The 20,204-nt window shown below is 45.8% G+C and overlaps 1 protein-coding gene and 1 pseudogene across 1 annotated transcript in view; both read left to right on the top strand.

The window, feature by feature from the left end:
- LOC147737158 (uncharacterized) overlaps nt 1-4,310 on the top strand; it is a 62,698-nt gene extending 58,388 nt beyond the window's left edge. Inside the window, exon 2 of the mRNA XM_086918930.1 lies at nt 1,002-4,310. Coding sequence (XP_086775056.1) covers nt 2,140-3,285 — 1,146 coding nt within the window. The 5' untranslated portion in view covers nt 1,002-2,139 and the 3' untranslated portion in view covers nt 3,286-4,310. The remainder of the gene's footprint in view (nt 1-1,001) is intronic.
- Nucleotides 4,311-6,126: 1,816 nt separating this feature from the next.
- Nucleotides 6,127-20,204, top strand: part of LOC147737157 (uncharacterized) — a 68,136-nt pseudogene continuing 54,058 nt past the window's right edge.

Below are 20,204 nucleotides of genomic sequence, written 5' to 3'. Positions count from 1 at the left end.
ATTTGTCACCACACTACATGGCACTAAAGGGACAAGTGGATTTTGTTACAGGACAAGTAGATTTCTGAAGCAACCTTCCTATGGACAAGTAGATATTTTATTAAATTCCACACCCCTGGTCTAGGTTATGTGACGGTATGGGGTCAGCTTTGTCTTTGGCATATTTAGCTGCTGATTGCAGTTGTGCAGTAAGCTTTTCATTGTCTTTTTAGGCTCTCTTTTTCTGTCTTGATTACCTGTGATGAAGGTGATGTCTTACTTTTCAGAGGTTTTTAGTACAAGCTATAACTCGTTGCACCAGAGAAGTATTTATAGCTATAGTGTGTATTTTATAAGTTGTTTGTGTGGTGAGGGTATGTTATGTAAATTGGCATAGGTCATCAATGTCCACCTCTAACATCTGGTTTGTTGTCCTGTTGAGGCGTATAGTTGTGTTTGGCAAAGGCATAGAGATCCATCTAGGTGTGCTTGATACTGTATGTCTGTGGTGGTTGGAGATCTATGCGGTCCCCTAGTTTCCTGAGCCGTAGTTATTTCAACTACCAGCGTAAGGTTGGCCATGATATTCCATAATTCTTTACTTATCTTGTCTATTGTCGACTCTAAGTTGTTAACACATGCTTGACCGGGAGAAGTAGCATTGTTTGTGGTGCTGGGAAGGGGAGACTCTTATGAGGGTGGGGATGCTTGTTCTTTGAGATATTGCTTGCCTGGTTTGGGGACTTGTGCAAAGAGGTATACCGCACAGTGAGTTGGAGGAAGTTTTGAGAAGACACTTGAATAGCTTACTGATGTGCACAAAAACTGTTCATCAGAATTTCCATCTTTAGACCTCAACCTAGTGTTCCATTGTTCTCAAGCTTTCTATCTCGAAAATTTCTAGAGCCCTCTCATCCCTCTCTCAAAATGAACTCAGAATCTGGATGTCTATATTAGCTAATAAATGTTATTCCTTTGTTCCAGTTTGCATTCTTTAACAATCTCTGGTTTTAAATCCACAGGTGATTGAAGAGTGGGCGTAGAAGACAAAATGGTAGTCAGTATTAAGCAAATAATTGAAAACTATTAAAGGACAGATGCTAAAGAAGTAAAGTTGCTTCAGAGCTCCAACAAGAGGAAAGTATCTAATGAAAAGATGTGGTGAGAAACGTGGATTAGAGTAAAATAAAGAATGCGAAAGCAGTTTCTCTTTATAGACTTCCTGCTGCTCTAATGGTATATGAAGAATGCCCTAGAGATGCTAACCCAGGGCAGGAAGACCATCTGTCTCAACCAGCGAGGACAAGCATCAGTCTAAAGTTCTGTCCAGTCCAAGAGAATATAATACACACAGAACAAGTGGGACTTGAAGAATTTTTAACAGACTTCAGCAAATGGAACACCTGAGCACCATATCCAGTGAATTCTCTTGATATCAAAAACAAATATCTGTTTGTCACTTATACAGTGTAAACGAAGCTGCTTAAAAGACAGGTAGTCCGCTTAGAACTAAGATACCTGTTAGTTACGAACTAGCGATGTGGGTATATCTGGGATAAAGGGAAGGAGAATGAGGGAGAAAAATGCACCTCTAGGACCAATGACCACCTTTTGCTTGTAGTTCAGGTCCACATGTCCACTATCATTCTTGCCCATTAGATATGACCTTGGGTACTTGTTACCGGGCAAGACCTGCAAAATCCTTAACATCCTCATTGTAGTTTTATATACAGACATAGAAGACATCTGTAAGAAGGGTGACTAGAAACAATGTGCTGCTACTGATGCACAATAGTATTCTGAATTTCATGACAATACATAATGTGAATATGTACCTAGCTTTGAAATACAGAACATCAACCAAAGACCTGATCAGTGCTTCATTAACTCATTAATAAATAAGTATGAGAAAAGGGTTAGAGAATCCACATGGATGTAATGAAGAGGCAATAATCCCATGAGAAGCTTCCCCATAAGTACCAGGGGCTGCTGATATTAAGGTTGTAGGGTGAATTAGGTTGCCTACGGAGATTTTAAACTGTGATCTCCACAGAGAAGTGATCTTTGACTAAATACATGTCCAAGTGTTAAGTTCAACAAGTGCAGCACATTTGAGTGGGTGATGCCAAACACATGCTGAATAAGATTTAGTCTTGTCTTATGGCATGTCTGCTAGAAAAATCCCAACTTGGAGATATTAACTTCAGAAAGGTATCTTATCTCATAATGGAATGTATACAAGACAAAACCGAACTTGGAGATATTCGCACCAAAAAGAAGTCTCATGCATGCTCTGAATGTGAGAAGAGCTTTAGTTGTCAATCCAGACTCAGTCAGCATGAGAAAATTCACACTGGGGAAAAACTTCATCAGTGCTCTGAATGCCTGAAACGCTTCATTCACAAACAACAGCTGACTCAACATGTGAGAATTCACACTGGGGAAAAACCTCATAAGTGCTCTGAATGCCACAAAGGTTTCAGTTTTAAATGCAGCCTTATTCGACATGAGAGAATACATACTGGAGAAAAACCTTTTCATTGCTCTGAATGTCTGAAAAGCTTCAATTGTAAAACCCTTCTCCGTCAACATGAGCGCACTCACACTGGACAGAAACCGTATCAGTGCTCTGAATGCCTAAATAGTTACCAATGTAAATCAGATCTCACTCGACATGAGAGAACGCACACTGGGCAAAAACCTCATAAGTGCTCTGAATGCCAGAAAACCTTCAGTCGGAAAACCATTCTCACCCGGCATGAGTTAACCCATTCTGGGCAGAAATGCCATCAGTGCTCTGAATGCCCAAAAAACTTTAGTCGCAAATACCTTCTCACTCAACATGAGAGAACCCACACCGGAGAAAAACCATATCACTGCTCTGAATGCCAGAAAAGATATTGTCTGAAAAGTGGTCTTAAATTCCATGAGAGAACTCACACTGGGGAGAAACCATATAAGTGCTCTGAATGTCACAAAAACTTTAGAGAAAGAGCTAGTCTCACTCACCATGAACAAACCCACACTGGGCAAAAACCTTATCAGTGTTCTGAATGCCTAAAAAAGTTCATTTATAAAATCAGTCTTATTATACATCAGAGAACTCACACTGGGGAAAAACCTTATCAGTGCCTTGAATGCCAGAAAAGCTTCAGTTATAAACTCAGTCTAACTTTACATGAGAGAACTCACTCTGGGGAAAAACCTCATCAGTGCTCTGTATGCGAGAAAACCTTTAGTCTGAAAAGTCATCTTACTGTTCATGAGAGAACACACAATGGGGGAAGAACCTTTTCGGTGCTCTGAATTCCAGAGAAGCTTTAGTTATAAAATAATTCTCACTCCACATATAAAAGCCCATCCTAGCTAAAATAATGTATGAGTGTTATGAAGGCATGTAAAGATTCAGTTGGATGGTCAAAGTTATAAAGGAAAAGTGTTTATTAGTGTTTTGAATGCCAGAAAAGCTTTATTCAGAAAATTAATTTCAATGAACATGAAAGAATGCATCCTGTGCCAAATCCTTATCACTGTTCTGAATGTCAGGAACACTTGAGTTGTAAAATTGATGCCCGTCGACATGAGGGAACCCCCACTGAGTGAAAACCCTTAAACATATACCCTTTGCCAGAAGCACTTGTCACACCCATTGCAGTGATTGTAAACCATCTCTACTAAGAGCAAAACTGGTTTACTTCCTATCTCAAAAAGCTGATGCTGATAATTCCTCAAATAGGTCTTTGGTTCTACCAAGCACAGTTCGCAGCCCCTCTTCTAAGATTCATGGGTTACCTTCGCAACAGCTTTTAGAATGACTTGATGTTTTCCTTTTTTCTCCTAAACATATCTTTATTGCACATTTTATAGCTTATGTTTTAACGCACCCCTCCAAGTGGACAGTCCATTCTTAAGATTAATTCATGTCACATCTTATACAAAGATCAAACATGTATACATATATTGCTATCTTTCCCACGTAGAAGACACCTGTGGAAAAATGTATCCAATTGACCCCCATTCCCACATCTTATAGTGAATATAAAGGTGCTCTACTATCCCTCTTCTAGTATAGCCACTCACCCGACAGAGGTGGCCACAACCTTGAACCTTTTCTCCTTGCCGCCTCTCCTTTTTAGATCGAGCCTCCGCAGCGCGCATGCGCTGCAAAGGAAAACAACCTGCTCAAGTTCAGAAAGAGCCTTAAAACATGGCTGTTCTCTGCCTAATTCCCCCTCATCGCAAGAAGTGAGTTCTGTAACGATAGCGCCGAGGCACCCGTACGGGTATTTGCGCGCTTTAAAAATTGCATTAAAAAAAAAAAAAAAAAAAAACCTTTTCCGAGCACTTAGGCTTTTCAACCAAGCACGTGCACGCGTTCTATTTCCTTCATTGGCAACGCGTATACGTCAGGAGATTCACTCGCGGGAGCATGCGGCCCATCTGGTCGCAATTTTCTATCCCGCGACTGAATCCCTTCTCCCTGCTGCCGCGCGAGCGCTTTTTTCTTGGTTTTTTTAGGAGCGCGGCCGCTCACTTCTAAAATGTTGGCTTCTTGTTACATTAGTTCTGTCTTGGAAAATGGCGAGTGAACTCCACTGTGCGCGCTGAGCGGAGCACCCTGATCTCGAGACAACATTCACAAGCAGCCACCTGCCAAGCAAAGCAGCTTTCTGGCCATTGCTGCATTTTTTTCTCAGACGGAGCGGTGATATAGTGCACACCACTAAAAAACAGACGGCATGCCTAGCCTCGGCGCCTGGAGTCGTGCACCAGGGCCCCTCCCGCCTCGGCTGCCACTTAAACTGGTAGTAATAACAAACCTCCCAGGACATCAATAGAGTCACTGTGTTGAATAATCACAGCGCCCAGGCAGGAGGCTTCCAGCAGGCGCAGCGGCGGCTCCGTCACCCGTGACATCACCGGTGGAGCTCAGACCGCTCTCCGAGCACCCGTCTCCAGGCTGTCCGCTCTCTCCGCGGCTCATCCGCGTCCACAGACCCCAGCACAGGAAGCTGCCTGCCTGCAAGGAGAGACGCTGGGAACGGGGAGAACCCCGAAGCCACGGAGCTTGGAAAGCAGGCGCGCTGCACCATGGATTTCATCTCTGCGTTTTACTTGCTGCCTTTTCTCCCGGCTCTGGCTCTCGGCGCTAGGTAAGTGAGATTTTGCAGAGTGAATCTTTCTGGATTCACTATGCGTGCATTATTCCGCATTCTGGTGGTTGGGTCCGGAATCGTAGTCTTTTCTCCCTTTTTTTCGTAGCCCAGGTGGGCGTCGACGTCCCACCATCTGGTGCACCTTTCGTGACGTCGGCATGCTTCCTGCGGTAGCTCCCACCCTTGGGCACCATCTTCAGATTCTTTTTTCCGCCATTGGGTCTGGATCGTCGCGTGAAGCTCCAGAAGTTTTGGAGGAGAAAAGGAGAGAAATAAGCGGATTTCTTCGGGAAAGAACATCAAGAAGACCAGGAGGAAAAGATCACCAGAGCCGGGACGACGAAGGAGTAGAGGAACCTCGCGATCTTCGACGTCCAACGGAAAATGCGTACTCAGGGGGCCCCCTGAGCGCAGTAATGGACAACACACTGTTCAAATTCTGCCGTAATTGCCACCACAAATACGCGCAGAGAGACCAGCACTCAGTCTGCAACCTCTGTCTGCCGGTCGTACACAGAAGCGAGGACTGCAACGCCTGCTCAGTCTTCACGCCGAAGACACTGAAGAATCGGGAGAAACAGAGGATAACTCACCATACGATGCAGGGCAAGGGCAAGGCCCCATCGCTGTACGAACTGGGCCTCTCCACCGACGACGAGGACAACATCGCCGAAGGTCCAGATGACTCCACGGTCGCAGAGACCGATAAGAAAACAGACAAGGTAGGAGAGTCTACAACCCGAAACCCTCGACAGGGCCTCGAAAACCTGAAGTTGACTCTCGAAAATCAGAGTAAGGAACCTCGAGGGGACCACCGGCGTCAAAAGCCTCGACGACTGGAGCTGCAGGCCTCGAAAAACAGCCCAGCGGAACCTTCGAGAAGGACTCCCAGGCGGCGAAGACCCGCGAAAAGCAAAGGTCATCGAAGCAAGCTCCCGAAAAGGGTCCCTCGACTTTCAAAGAGAAGGAGCCAAGAACCGCCTCGACGTCGATGGTGCCGTTGAAGAGGGCTGCCGAAACACTCGACGCCGAGCAGGCCGAGCAGATGGAGAGAAAGAAGAGAAGGCTCGAAGCCGAGATGGACAACATCATCCAGAGGAAGAAGGGTTTCAATGACAAAATGAGAAGCTTCAGAATTCCCTCGAGGCCCACGACGGCCCTCGAAGAGATAGAAGAACAGGAGGAGTTTGACGCCGAAGAGCCGCCGAATACTTCAGAGCCCTCGGAACAGGAAGAAGAGGAAGACCTCTATTACACAGAGGGTGACTATGGGGACCAGCATTCGAGCTACGACTCGGGATCCTCGACGGCGCAAAACCTGGATTGGCAGGACATCGAGGCCGAAAGCCCGGAGGAGGCTGTGGAGACATACCCCTCGAGGCCTTCGCCGCCAGATGACATTGGGGCCTACTATGAGGTGGCCAAGAAGGCTGCAGCAGCTTATGGAGTCAAATTGGAGGCGGAGAAAGCAAAGACAGATTTCCTGCTCCCCTCACAGACAAAAAGCCATTTCCTACTCATGCTGAAGAGTATAACGGCACAAGGGAAAGAGGCGTTCAAGGAACCAGCTACCTGCAGGTCTGCACGCCAAGGACGGAGAAGTACAAGTTCTCCTTCCAGGACCCCCCTTACATCCAGGGGACAGTCTCAGAAGACTCAATCATAGCCGCAACAGCCAGAAGAAGGGCCAATGTGCCAACAACATCTGGGCCACCACCTGACAAGGAAAGCAGGAGGATGGACCTAACAGGCAGGAAAATTGTGAGAAATGCAGCAATGCACTGGAGGAGGGCAAACTCCAACGCCCTCCTGAACAGACACCAGTACCAGATTTGGGACGAGATGAACCAATTGCTCAAACACCTCCCACAGGAATACCAGCAGAGAGCTGCTTACCTCGTGGTAGAGGGGAAAAGCATCACAAACTCATGCCTAAAGACCGCCTTAGATGGGGCTGAAACAGCCAGCAGGCTGATGGCTATAGGGATCACAGAGAGAAGGCAAGCCTGGCTCAGGATCTCAGGCTTCAAGACGGAGGTTTAAAATAACATCCTGAACACCCCTTTCAATGGAGAAACACAATTCGGGGCCCCAGTTGATGAGAAGCTCAACCAACTGGAAAAGGACAACGAGACTGCATGGGGGCCCTGCAATCCAGGGAAATGAGAAGAGGCACTCCGACGCGGAGGCCGAACGGAAGGGGTGGAAACCAGCAAGGACAGTCACACCAAGCGTTCCACCAGGGTCAACAGAGTGACAACCAAGGTCACCAGGGCCAGCAGAAGCAAAACTGGAACTACCAGAACAGGGGCCAGTCCTTTCGCAGGAGAGGAAACCGACGGGGCCAAAGGAGAGGCGGTGAACAACCCCCCCCTAAGTGACTTCACATGGAAAAGGGTGCTCAACCACTCAAACCCTCCGAGGGAAAAACACGGAAAAGCAAGGAGGAGAGGGTTACACGGACAGGACACAAAAGAGCATGTAACACCAGTAGGAGGCAGGCTGAGATTTTTTCTCCGAGAGTGGAGAAAAATAACCACGGACAAGTAGGTATTCAACGTTATACAGTTCGGATACTGCATAGAGTTGGAAAAGCGACCACCAAACAGAAAGCCAAAGAGAAAGCAGCACTCGGGAAAGGAGCTGCAATTGCTCCAAGAGGAAGCTCAAGAACTCCTCGTCAAAGAAGCCATCAAACCGGTACCATTCAAAGAACGAAACAGGGGAGTGTACTCAAACTACTTCCTGGTGCCAAAAGTGGACGAAAGCCTAAGACCCATCCTGGATCTACGGTTCCTAAACAAATATGTAAAGACTCAAAAATTCAAGATGACGTCCCTACAAGAGGTCATCCCACAGAAAAGGGCCGGGGACTTCTTGTCCACCATAGACCTCAAAGATGCGTACCTTCACATCCCTATGAACAGGCAACACAAGCACATGCTAAGATTCACAGTAAACAAGGATCACTATCAATTCACAACCCTGGCTTTCGGTCTAAAGTCCGCACCAAGGGTATTTACCAAATGCCTCGCAGCAGTGGCCGCACACCTACGAAGAGAGGGGATACACGTATACCCCTACCTTGACGACTGGCTCATTAAAGCAAGCTCTTACAGGACATGCAGGGATCATGCAGAGCAGGTCACAAGAATGTTAGCAAGCCTGGGGTTCTCCATACACTGGGGAAATTGCTCAATGAATCCGGAGCAAGTGAAGATCTTCCTGGGAGCTCAAATCAACACCGTCCAATGCAGGGTGTTGCCCAGCGAGAAGAGGACACTCAGCCTCCTGAGGGAGAAACGTCACTACCAGAAGGGGCGAGCTCTGACAGTGAGGACAGTGAGCAAGATCTTGGGAATGATGGCGTCATGCATACACCTGGTCCCCAATGTATGCCTGCAGATGAGACCACTGCAAGAGTGGCTGCAACAGCAATGGTCACAAGCTACAGGAAGTTGGGAGGATCTGGTGGTTGTAACGCACATGGTGCAGGAAGAAATGAAGTGGTGGAGTACATAACAATAGGGAAGCGTCTAACGCCACCGGACCCAACAGTGACCATCACCACAGACGCATCCCAGAAGGTCAGGCACATCAATTACCTAGAGATGAAAACAGTGTTGCTGGCCCTCAAGGCCTTTCAGAAACAACTGTACAACCAGAGGGTGCTGATACAGACAGACAACACCACAACAATGTTTTACATCAACAAGCAGGGGGGAACTCAATCATTCCCTCTGTCAAACTTGGCACAGGAAGTCTGGTGATGGGCAACACCACTCAAAATAGACCTGCTAGCCATACACCTGCCAGGGAAGGACAATGTAGAAGCGGATTGGCTCAGCAGACAGACTTCAGCATCCCACGATTGGGAACTCAACATACAGGAGACAGAGAGACTATTCAGGAGGTGGGGCACCCCGACAATAGACCTGTTTGCAACAAGCCAGAAAGCACAATGCCAGTACTTTGCATCCAGACAACCAGAGGCACTATCCCAGGGGAATGCCCTATGGATAAGCTGGTCAAAAACATTTGCCTACGCTTTTCCCCCTGATACCGCTGAACCCCAGGGTTCTCAACAAATGCATGACGAGCAATATGACGCTCATCCTGGTGGCACCACAATGGGCCAGGCAGACCTGGTACTCACAGATAATGGAGATGGCGCAGGGGCCACCCCACAAGTTCTCAAAAAGAAAAGACCTACTCTCCATGGAAAACGTAGAAATTCTACACCCAGAGCCGGAGAGCCTCAGCCTAGCAGCTTGGCTCCTGAGGACTTAGAGTTTGCGCACCTAAAACTACCAGAAAGCACCCTGCGGGTGCTGCGAGAGGCAAGGAGGTCCAGCACACGAAAGTGCTATGGAGAAAAATGGAAAAGATTCACTCAATGGTGCTGCAAGAAAAAACTACAGAGAAAGCTGACCAGAGAATCAACGGTGCTAATATACCTCACGCACCTAATTAAGGCCAAACTAAGCTCATCCTCGCTGAGGGTACACCTGGCAGCGATTGTGGCATACATAAGAGGAGATGATACAAAAGGGGATGATGGACTGAGCATTTGAGCAAATCAAACACTCGCCCCCAGTCAACTGATCTGGGTTTAATCCATCACCATTCTTTAGCTCACTCCGCCACCCCAGTTCAGACATGGCCATATGCAAATCAGTCTGACCCTGTGCCTCATGGGAACAGTCCAGTCCGAACTGCCAAGCCATATCTACCCTGGACCGGAAACAAGCATCCTGGGACAGGTTTCGGATTCATAATCCGCATCAGCCAGGCTACCTTGAATCCAGTGGCAAAGTGAGCAAGGGACTCACGTCTGAGCATACCCTGCCACACTTAGGGCGAACAAAGCGATACAAAAGGGGATGATGGACGGAGCATTTGAGCAAATCAAACACTCGCCCCCAGTCAACTGATCTGGGTTTAATCCATCACCATTCTTTAGCTCACTCCGCCACCCCAGTTCAGACATGACCATATGCAAATCAGTCTGACCCTGTGCCTCATGGGAACAGTCCAGCCCGAATTGCCAAGCCATATCTTCCCGGGACCGGAAACAAGCATCCTGGGACCGGTTTCGGATTCATAATCCTCATCAGCCAGGCTACCTTGAATCCAGTGGCAAAGTGAGCAAGGGACTCATGTCTCAGCATACCCTGCCACACTTAGGGCGAACAAAGCGATACAAAAGGGGATGATGGACAGAGCATTTGAGAAAATCAAACACTCGCCCCCAGTCAACTGATCTGGGTTTAATCCATCACCATTCTTTAGCTCACTCCGCCACCCCAGTTCAGACACAAGAGGAGAAACAGGGAGAAGCTTCTTTACATCTCAAGTAGTAAAAAGATTCTTGGAAGGGGCTAAAACAATAGCGCCACCAAAAAGGATGCCGCCTCCGGCATGGAACCTCAATGTGGTTCTGACAGAGTTCATGAAAGTACCTTTCGAACCCATCCACAAAGCAACACTACAATGGCTAACAATGAAAGCGACTTTTCTGGTAGCAATCACCTCACTATGCGTTGTAAGCGAGCTCCAAGCACCAACATGACAAGAACCCTATATACAGATACATAGTGACAGGGTCGTGATGAGAACGGACCCACACTTCATGCCAAAGGTGGTGTCATGTTTCCATATGAATCAGAGTATACAGATACCGAGCTTCTTCCAAAAGCCAACAACAAGCGCCGAGAGGGCGCTCCACACTCTAGACGCAAGAAGAACAGTGATGCACTACATAGAAAGGACAAAGGACCACAGGAAGACGAAACAGTTATTCGTGTCCTTCGCAAAAAAAAAAAAAAAAATCCTGGGTAGACCAGTGACAAAAAGCACCATCGCTCGATGGATCGCACAAACGATACAATTCTGCCACAAGCAAGCAGGGCAGGAACTAACAGGAGGGGCACGGGCCCACTCCACCAGGAAGAAAGGGGCAACAATCGCCTTTCTGGCCAATACACCAATTCAGGACATATGCCTGGCGGCAACATGGGCTTCAGTGCACACGTTCACTAAGCACTACTGCGTGGATATACAAATGAACAAGGAAGCACAAGTTGGACAAAGAGTGCTTCAACATATATTCAACAACCAATGCTCATCTTTCACCCAGCCGCCACAGATGTAACAAAACCGCTACAAAATCTATGTAGTTTTGCAGCTTGAAAGATCTTTCTGGATTCACTAGCGAACCCACTCACCTCCGCCAGAAAAGATGAGGCTGGGGCGGAATGGGGTGAAAATACAAGGAATATTCGTGAAAAACAAGCCTTTGATGGTTGAAAGCGGTGAATAACTTAGTTGAACATTGCCGTAACTTCAGCAACAGAACAGACACAAGAAAAAAGAATCCGAAGATGGTGCCCAAGGGTGGGAGCTTCTGCTGGAAGCATGCCGACGTCTCGAAAGGTGCACCAAATGGTGGGACGTCGACGCCCACCTGGGCTACAAAAATAAAAAAAAATAGAAAAGACTACGATTCCGGACCCAACCACCAGAATGCGGAATAATGCACAGCATTGTGAATCCAGAAAGATCTTTCAAGCTGCAAAACTACACCGACAGGTAAGAAACTATTCGTTTAGGATTTTGTTCCAACCCCTTTCTGGGTGCATAACTGCTCGCTTTCCATTGTTACTGTGCGCAGGGAAGGATACTGTTTTCTTTCGCGGGATCAATTTCCGCGTGTGGGACTGGTGTGCAGATGATGGGTACCGAGATCCCACCTGCACGGACACGCTGGTGTGTCAGTCAGCCCCATCCGTGGCAGGTGTAGTTCTTCCGTGACCTTTTAAATAGTTATGTGGCTGTAATTTGGCAAACAGCAAACATCACAAAAACAAGTGAATGCAGCGACCTGTCACAGGCGCTAATTAATCCTGTGACTTTGGAAACAGCCAGGGAAGCCGGCGTTCCCTCTGCTTGCCAGGCACAGCTTTCCTAGAATGCAACTCTATTTGGAAGGACTATTGCAGCATGCTGCTAGCATCAAAGAAGTATTTTCTAAGCGTGTGACGTCTTTTGGAAATAAATATTAATACATTGTAGAAGTAATATTTGTTGCAGTTTCCTAATATTAACTCTGGTTTGCTAGCAAGTATCCCTGACATATAGTTATAAAAACATATGCAACCTGCAAATCGTGCGTTGCTCGCATGTTTTTTGTTGGGGTGCCAGATTTGCAGGGCTTATGGCGAACAGTGTGTGCATGTGCTGAAGTGACAGATTGGGGCACTCTGGGTACGAGAAAAGGTAATCGTGGGTCTCTGGTTTGAAGGACTGGGCTATTCTAAGGCCCAGCGGTGCCAGGGGACAACACCTGAAACCTTCGCGGGTTACCTGTTCCGGCGTACAAATCACAGAGACACGGGACACTTCCTTCGGCATCAAAGATCAGCGTTTATTTACTGCAGGGATACAGAAATCGCTAGAAGTACAACAGAGTGTAGGTTCTGAGAGTCTGCTTCGAATTGCAAAAGTGGATCGCTCCTTTTATACACATTTTCGTCATTGAACAACATAGCGAACAAAAGGTTACAACTCAGTTCCCACAGTAAACTTCAAAAGGATTGCATTCATGTTTTCAGAAGCCCGGAACATAATTACAGTAACATTGCCGGTTCCCAACTGTAAAAGCACGTTATCTCACCATTAGGCACATTCCATTCTAGCTGTAAATGAGCTAAGAGAAGAGACAGAAACAGGTGCAAGGAAGACAAAGACAGACAACAGATTGAAAAGAGTGTAGGGGCAATATCGGAAGCGTGATCACAGGATCAAAGGATTCGAGCCTAATGCATGCAAGGCTGAAACAATAGACCGGCATCGCAAGATGAGCCTCGAGCGGAGCCATCTGCCTTTGCCGTGTCATCCCCCTAGTCATAAAGACACACTCAAAGGAATATGCATCTTCCGCAGGAGCTTGGGAATCCCAGGGTCATGAAGCGGACATTGTCCGTTCGCCGGCTACGTGAGGGCAAGAAACAAAATGGATGCCGTATCTAAAATGGAACCCGAGGGTTCAGATGGAGAAACCCACGAATAAGACGAACCCTGCAAAGTAGTGTAGCGAAAACGCGTACACCTACTAAACTCGTCATTTGCGGTTTGTAGATACCAAACTCGTCCATATCCGAACATGCCCAAAACGTCGTTACGATTCTCACGGAACCTCAGACGCTCCTTTTGCCCTCATGTAGGCAAGCACTAGTCGATATCAGAATCAATTTCGATATTCATCAGATCGTTCAGTTGTTGCTGGAACATTATTCTATCCATCAATGTCTCTTTGGTAACAGATGGCCTTCTTATACACGTTGTAGCACAGAGGCCACATAAGGCTGGACCACACTGTACACAAAGACAACACGTGAACAGGAACGTCACAACAACCCCTACAATCATCAGAATCTTCCAACCCCAAGTCGACATCAGACCCCAAAACCATCCTAGAAGCGTCCAATTGCAACTTCGAGATGGCTTGATAAACAGTTGGAGCGTTATCAGGTATGAAAATACAGCAGCTCGAATGGATCACCTTGCACACACCACCTCTATCTGCGAGTACAACGTCTAAAACCATACGGTTCTGCAACGTCATAAGTCTACCCGCTTGAAGCTCTGCTGTCAGGTTACCAAGAGCACTTGCAGTTATGTTAGCAGTCGATTCTACCACACGAGTCAACTGTCTCAGGTTCCTACTATTGACCATAGGTCCCCAAAACGGTAGGAAACCCATAAAGAAGTCTCCTGCTTCTTGACCGGCAGTGTCCTCTTTGCTAATAACGCCTCTCACAACTCTAGTCTTGTGATAGTCTGAGGCAACTGTAAAAGTCGGTGGCAAAAGATTCGCGATATAACATGTACCCGAGAAATCACGGGGCAACCACGTATAAGCGCGATCATAACATACAAAATAGGTACCCTTGGCAGTCAGGAAGACAGGGGAAGAGAGCATCGGTAAAACGAACGTTTCAGTACAAGCACTCTTCCCAAGCTGAGCTCTCGGATTTCGACCAAGACCTTGCAGGCAGAAATGACCAAGATGGGGTACGATCCAGATTGGAGATGAGCTCTTAAGCTGTCTATCACCCACTGACATACTATACTCAGCCTCACTCAGATCCTTGTATGCTCGCACCTCTTCCTCTGGAATAAGCGATGCATCAAAAATATCTCTATCTAGATCAGCAATCGCTATCGCCAAAGACTTGTGGTACGGGCCGGGACCAAGGTCTGCGGAGCGTGGCTCTCGACGGGGGTAGGAATCTAGTGCACTACAGAACATAGTTTGGAATGCTCGAGCTGATCCCTGGGAGCTATAAGGAAGAACCAAATACGGAATACCCTTATCCATGGTATGTGGCATTAACCCACACACCCAACAGTTGGTAGTATTCATCACCAACTGATGCTGATGCAGAAGTTGGACAAAGGAGTTGTTCATAAATTCCGCACGTCTGACTTGTTCATGTTGGGGCAGAAGATGAAAGAAATGTGGAGAAATAGTGGGAACAGAATTCAGATCATGAGAAGGAGAAGTAGGTGAAGTGTAAGGTAATAACGACTGAATCCCAAGATACACCCCACCCACCAGTAGCATAGAAACAGTTAGGAATAACATGAAAACCTGAAACAAAAAACATTTTGTTCGCAAAAGCTTATGCAATTTGGATCTTTGCGCCAACATCCTCTCTATTTCCGACAGCTTAGAGAACTCCATCCTCTAAAGACCGTCCGTAACGTTCTTGACGCACCTGGTTCTGAGTAGCGATTATCAATTCCCAGGAGTTCCCAGGAATCGACAAAAGTAACCGACCTAGTGTCAGAAACCTGCTAAACAGAAGTAGGTACCCGCACGGCCCTACGGCCAACCCGGATGATAGGTTTTAATCAAATAAACATTCAATTTAATATAAGTCTCCTAGCTGCACAGAAGAGGAACACACGTGAAAAAAGAACTCAAAAATCAGGAAAAAAAAATGCAAATGTCCACAATGTTCATAGCAACAGTGAGGGGGTAATGTGAATTTAAAAACAAAAAAGGAATTTTTTATTAGTCCTTGTCACGCGATCGAAGAAAATATCGACTTTTTCCAGGTCGAGTTTGCTCTTCAAACAACGGTTCAGATGGCAAAACAGTGTTTGATTGTTCAGATGACAGTTCAGAACTTGAATTCTCCAATGCTGAAGATGAAGGTACAGTTCCAGATGATTCAACAGGTGTATCTGACTGAACTGAATCGTTCTCTACAAGTTGAGCATCACTGAATGGCACGTAGCGTGGAAGGGCATCGGCCTCGGTCGGGGCAAATCCTTTCTTCACCCAGTTATCTGCTGGCAAAGGAAGCGGGACTTTCTTCGTATGGGTGGCATGCACCCAATGCTTCCTGCCGTCCAGCCGAACTGCAGTCCTCGTTGCCAGCAAGACTTGGTAGGGTCCCACAAACCTTGGCTCAAGATTACGTTTTCTCCCAAAGTTGCGGGTTACCACCCAGTCGCCAGGTTGGAGCCGATGACCAGGACCCTCTGTTTGTGCCGGTAGAGCTTCAAAAACCTGTTGATGAATCAAACTCAATTTAGCAGTCAGATCGTAAAGATAGTCAATCAACATTGGATATTCAAGACTGTCAAACTCTTTAGGCCTCGGAACTCCCCAAATGTTCACAGGACGGCCGAACACAATCTCATATGGGCTAAGCCCTACTCGAGAGTGCACAGTCGCCCTGGTCGATAAGAGAGCTAGAGGCAGTGCATCAGGCCATGACAAACCAGTCGTTGCTTGAATTTTGGCAAGTTTCAGTTTCAGAGTACCATTGTACCCTTCCACTAAACCCGCCGATTGGGAATGGTTAGCACTATGACATTTCTGACAGATTCCCAGGCCCTTACACACACTCTTCATCACACTTCCCACAAACTCACTTCCATTATCCGACCATACAATCCGTGGCATGCCGTACCTGGGAAAATATTCCTTGAGTAGAACTTTTGCTGTGGACAGGGCAGTATTATCCTTAAGAGGATAGGCCTCGATCCATCTGGAGAACGCGCAAACCACAACCAAGACATATTTCAGGTTATTGCATCTCTCCATATGGATGAAGTCCAACTGGATAACTTCAAAGGGGCATGTAGGAGGAGCAAAATGACCAGGTGGAGTGGGGGTGCCCTTGTCAGGATTATACATCACACATACCATACAGTTCTTAACCACTCTCTCAGCACACTTAGCAATCCCATCATTCTTCCATACAGGAGACAACAACTTACATATACCTTTCGCGCTAATATGTGACATGCCGTGGGCCATAGTAACAACGGCAAGCACATACGCATCCGGTAACATCCATCTCTGATATTCTGACAAATCAACCCAACATCCATTCACGTCTAACTTCCCCGTGCTTTCTTTCCACTTAGTCTTTTCAGTTTCGGTGGCCTCATTCTGAATCGCTTTCACACTCTCAACTGTGTCCTCACACATACCAGTCTCCGTCGGCCATCTCACTGAACTCGTAACATACATTCGAGTTGTCAGATTCTTAGCCGTTTCCTTAGCAATCTCATCCGCAAACGCGTTACCACGACCAACATCATCCGTAATCTTTCGATGCGCGCTGCATTTAATGATTGCCACCTGCTTAGGCAATGTAAGTGCATCCAAAAGATCGTTCACGAGCTGTCCGTGTTGGATCTTCGTACCATGCGACGTCATAAATCCTCTTTCTCTCCACAATCGACCAAAGCTATGCGCTACGCCACATGCATGCTGGCTGTCGGTAAACACATTCACTCGCTTCCCTTTAGACAAAACACACGCTCTCGTTAACGCAATCAACTCTGCCGCTTGCGCTGAATTCTGACTCAATCTCGCAGTTTCCACAACCGTACTCAGCGTCACTACAGCATATGCAGTCGTCACATCACCATTCGGCAACTTGAAGCATGAACCATCAACATACAAAGTACCATCGGGATCTACCAATGGAGTGTTTTTCAGGTCGATACGACCCTTCGTTTCTTCTTCAGTTCTTTAGTAACAGTCATGTGGTGCTACATCACCTGATTCCACATTAATCGGCAACAATGTCGCGATACTGTAGCAGTTTTGCAAATTTGCTCAGTGTCAGCAGCCACTAACAGATCATCAACGTACTGAATCAAGGCCGCACCAGCCGGTAACACAAATGCATCTAGTTGACTCTTAAGGGCTTGACTGTAGATCGATGGACTCTCACAGTAGCCCTGTGGTGCGCATTTAAACCTAAAACTGCGACCACCTAATGAGAAGCCGAATAGATCCCTGCTTTCCTCAGCAATTGGAATTCTAAAGAAAGCATTCTTTAGATCGATCACCGAGAACCAGGAGGCAGAGGCTGGAATCAGGGTCAGCAAAGCTGTAATGTCAGGCACCACGGGAAACTGTGGGATCACGATTTTATTCACTTCTCTCAAATCAATGACAAAACGGTACACAGGAGGCTTGGATGCGTCAGTTCGTTTCAGAATAGGTAACACAGGACTATTACACACATTTCCCCGAGTTTCTTCGATGACATCCTTTTCGATCAAATCATAAATGATCGCTAAGAGCGCTCGCTCGCCATCAAGAAAGATACGATACTGGGGAATACGTGGTAATCTCACATTCGATTTCAATTGGACGACATAAGGTGGAATGTCCAGTAGGCCCACATCATTGGGACCAGTTGCCCATAATGACTCCGGAAGGGAACTCAATTCCGGTGGGAGCTTATCAGTTGACAAGTACATAGGAGAGATCACTCTCTGACCTAATGTAAGCTCCACTCCCGTAGGAGAGCAATACAGAGTTGCATACTCTATTATTGGATGTTAATCTCATGGTGGCACCTGCCTAAAAGGCGCTTTTAAACTTATAATATCCACCATTCTTTAAAATTAAACTGTGGACGCAGGATGTATTTTCTAGCCTAAAACATATTTACATAATGCAAATATTCGCTCTTTTAGCTTAAAATATAATTGAATAAAGCACATATTATTTACCTTTATAGCATGTTGGATCTATAAGAATCCGGCACATTAAAGACCATTGCTCAAGACATTGTGAGATATACATCACAGAAACGTGACCCCCAACAGAAAGACGCTATTTGACACATTACAAGGTATATAATGTATTAGCAGACACATATTCATGTGTCTCACAACAAAATTTGTATGACACTCTGTTCTGTCTTGCATCACCATTGCACTTAAATTAAGGAGGGACTTTCCCATAATACTGAACAAATTGTATAAATATTTTTCATAGATATTCGTCACAATGGTTGCGAAAGTATACTAAGGAAGTGACTCACAATTAATCCTTCATGAGAAGAAACAGATAAGCCCTACTTAAATCCAGACAGTGACTTACCTGGTAAGAAATATCATGCATGTTCTGACTAGATTATGATCAATAGGGAAACATCCAACATCCAAAGGATTAAAGAATAAGGTGCATAGCTATAACAACAAGACTCTAATCTCTCCCTTTTATAAGAAAATGTCATGGTCACCTTTTTTAAGAAAATGTTATGATTACTTAAAGGTTCTCTCTTTTCAAGAAAATATTATGGTCACCTAAATGTTCTTTTTACTGCTCATTCCAGCATCGGTAATAATCTCTGCTCTACCCACCAGATCGTGAATATATATGTTAGCTAGTCCTGTTCTTATGCAAAGAATATAGAAATTTCAATCCCAAAATAGAACAAACTAGAAACTATGTTGGAAAGAAGGAAATGCTTCAGTGGAGTTGTTTTTAGTTCAAAACTGAATGTTAAATGAATGTAAATTATGTATAAAGTATGTAAATAGTATATATGTTTTTGGTTTTTATAAAAAAATAGATAGCATAAGTAGATTATGAAAAATGTATATATGTATAAATTGTAATTAATGTAGATATATGTGTCATTTGTAGCCCTGAAGAAGTCCTTTTGGACGAAACGCATAGGCACCGGCTACAACATTGTTTTTATGAAGACAGAATCCATGCTTTTTGAATCGAATAAAGAATTTACTATTCATCCACTGAAGACTCATAACTTACCAGGATTAACTGAATGAAATATTGTGACTCTATATTGTACATCAAAAAGAAAAAAAAATTCTTTGTTATTATACTATACAGAAATAGATCGTTCTTACATTGTTAAAGAGTGCTGGACATTGTGAAAAATTATGTTTGTTTGAGACTTCTTCAGTCTCAGGGAGACCTAGGGGTTCTGGATCTCCTGTCCTTAGCACCTAAAATTTGCAGATATTAGTGTGACACTAGTGGATAGGTGCAATATCGTATAGCCTCAAACCCCTGTGCTCGGTGTGTATAACAGAGTCGCATATAACCGCTTCAACAAATCCAGACCCAAAAGATTCTCACCACAACCAGTAGTTAAAATCAAAGGGGCCTCTAGCTCACGTGGCCCGATCATAAGGGACAAAGGGCTAGAAACTGGATTGCTAACCGGGGCGCCAGAGAATCCAACAGAAACATTTGTTAAGCCAGACAAAGGTGCGCCAGGGAGTTTCGAATGCATGATGGAACTTTTTGATGCACCAGTGTCCAACAGAAAAGGCTCAACTACGCCCGATGTGGCAACTGCGACATAAGACCCTCTCTGATCAACCGGAACTGATACTACTCCCTCTCTCTGTCCATGGCTGTCCTAGTAATTGTTGTCTGCATCAATCTCATGCTCGACATAATAGTCATCCACATGATACTATGCAGATCTACCAGACGATGTATTTCGTTGATCAAAACAATTGTCCGCGTCCGATGAAGGAGTAGAACGCTCATTTTGATTTTGAGAGGTGCCACGACCTCTACCTCGAGATGCCTGCTGAGGACCACTACGACCTCCTCGGCCCGAGACACCATTATTTCGGTCACGTAAAACAGGGCAATTAAACTTCAAATGGCCCTCACCCCTACAATATGCACACTGATTATACCCAAGCATAGATCTGGATGTAGAGGAGTCAGAACGCGACTGCATCCTAGAAGACTGC

This window comes from Lissotriton vulgaris, chromosome 1_1, assembly GCF_964263255.1.
Source record: "Lissotriton vulgaris chromosome 1_1, aLisVul1.2, whole genome shotgun sequence".
NCBI lineage: Eukaryota > Metazoa > Chordata > Amphibia > Caudata > Salamandridae > Lissotriton > Lissotriton vulgaris.
The sequence above is the reverse complement of the archived record's forward strand: the minus strand, read 5'-3'. Positions and strand labels throughout refer to the sequence as shown.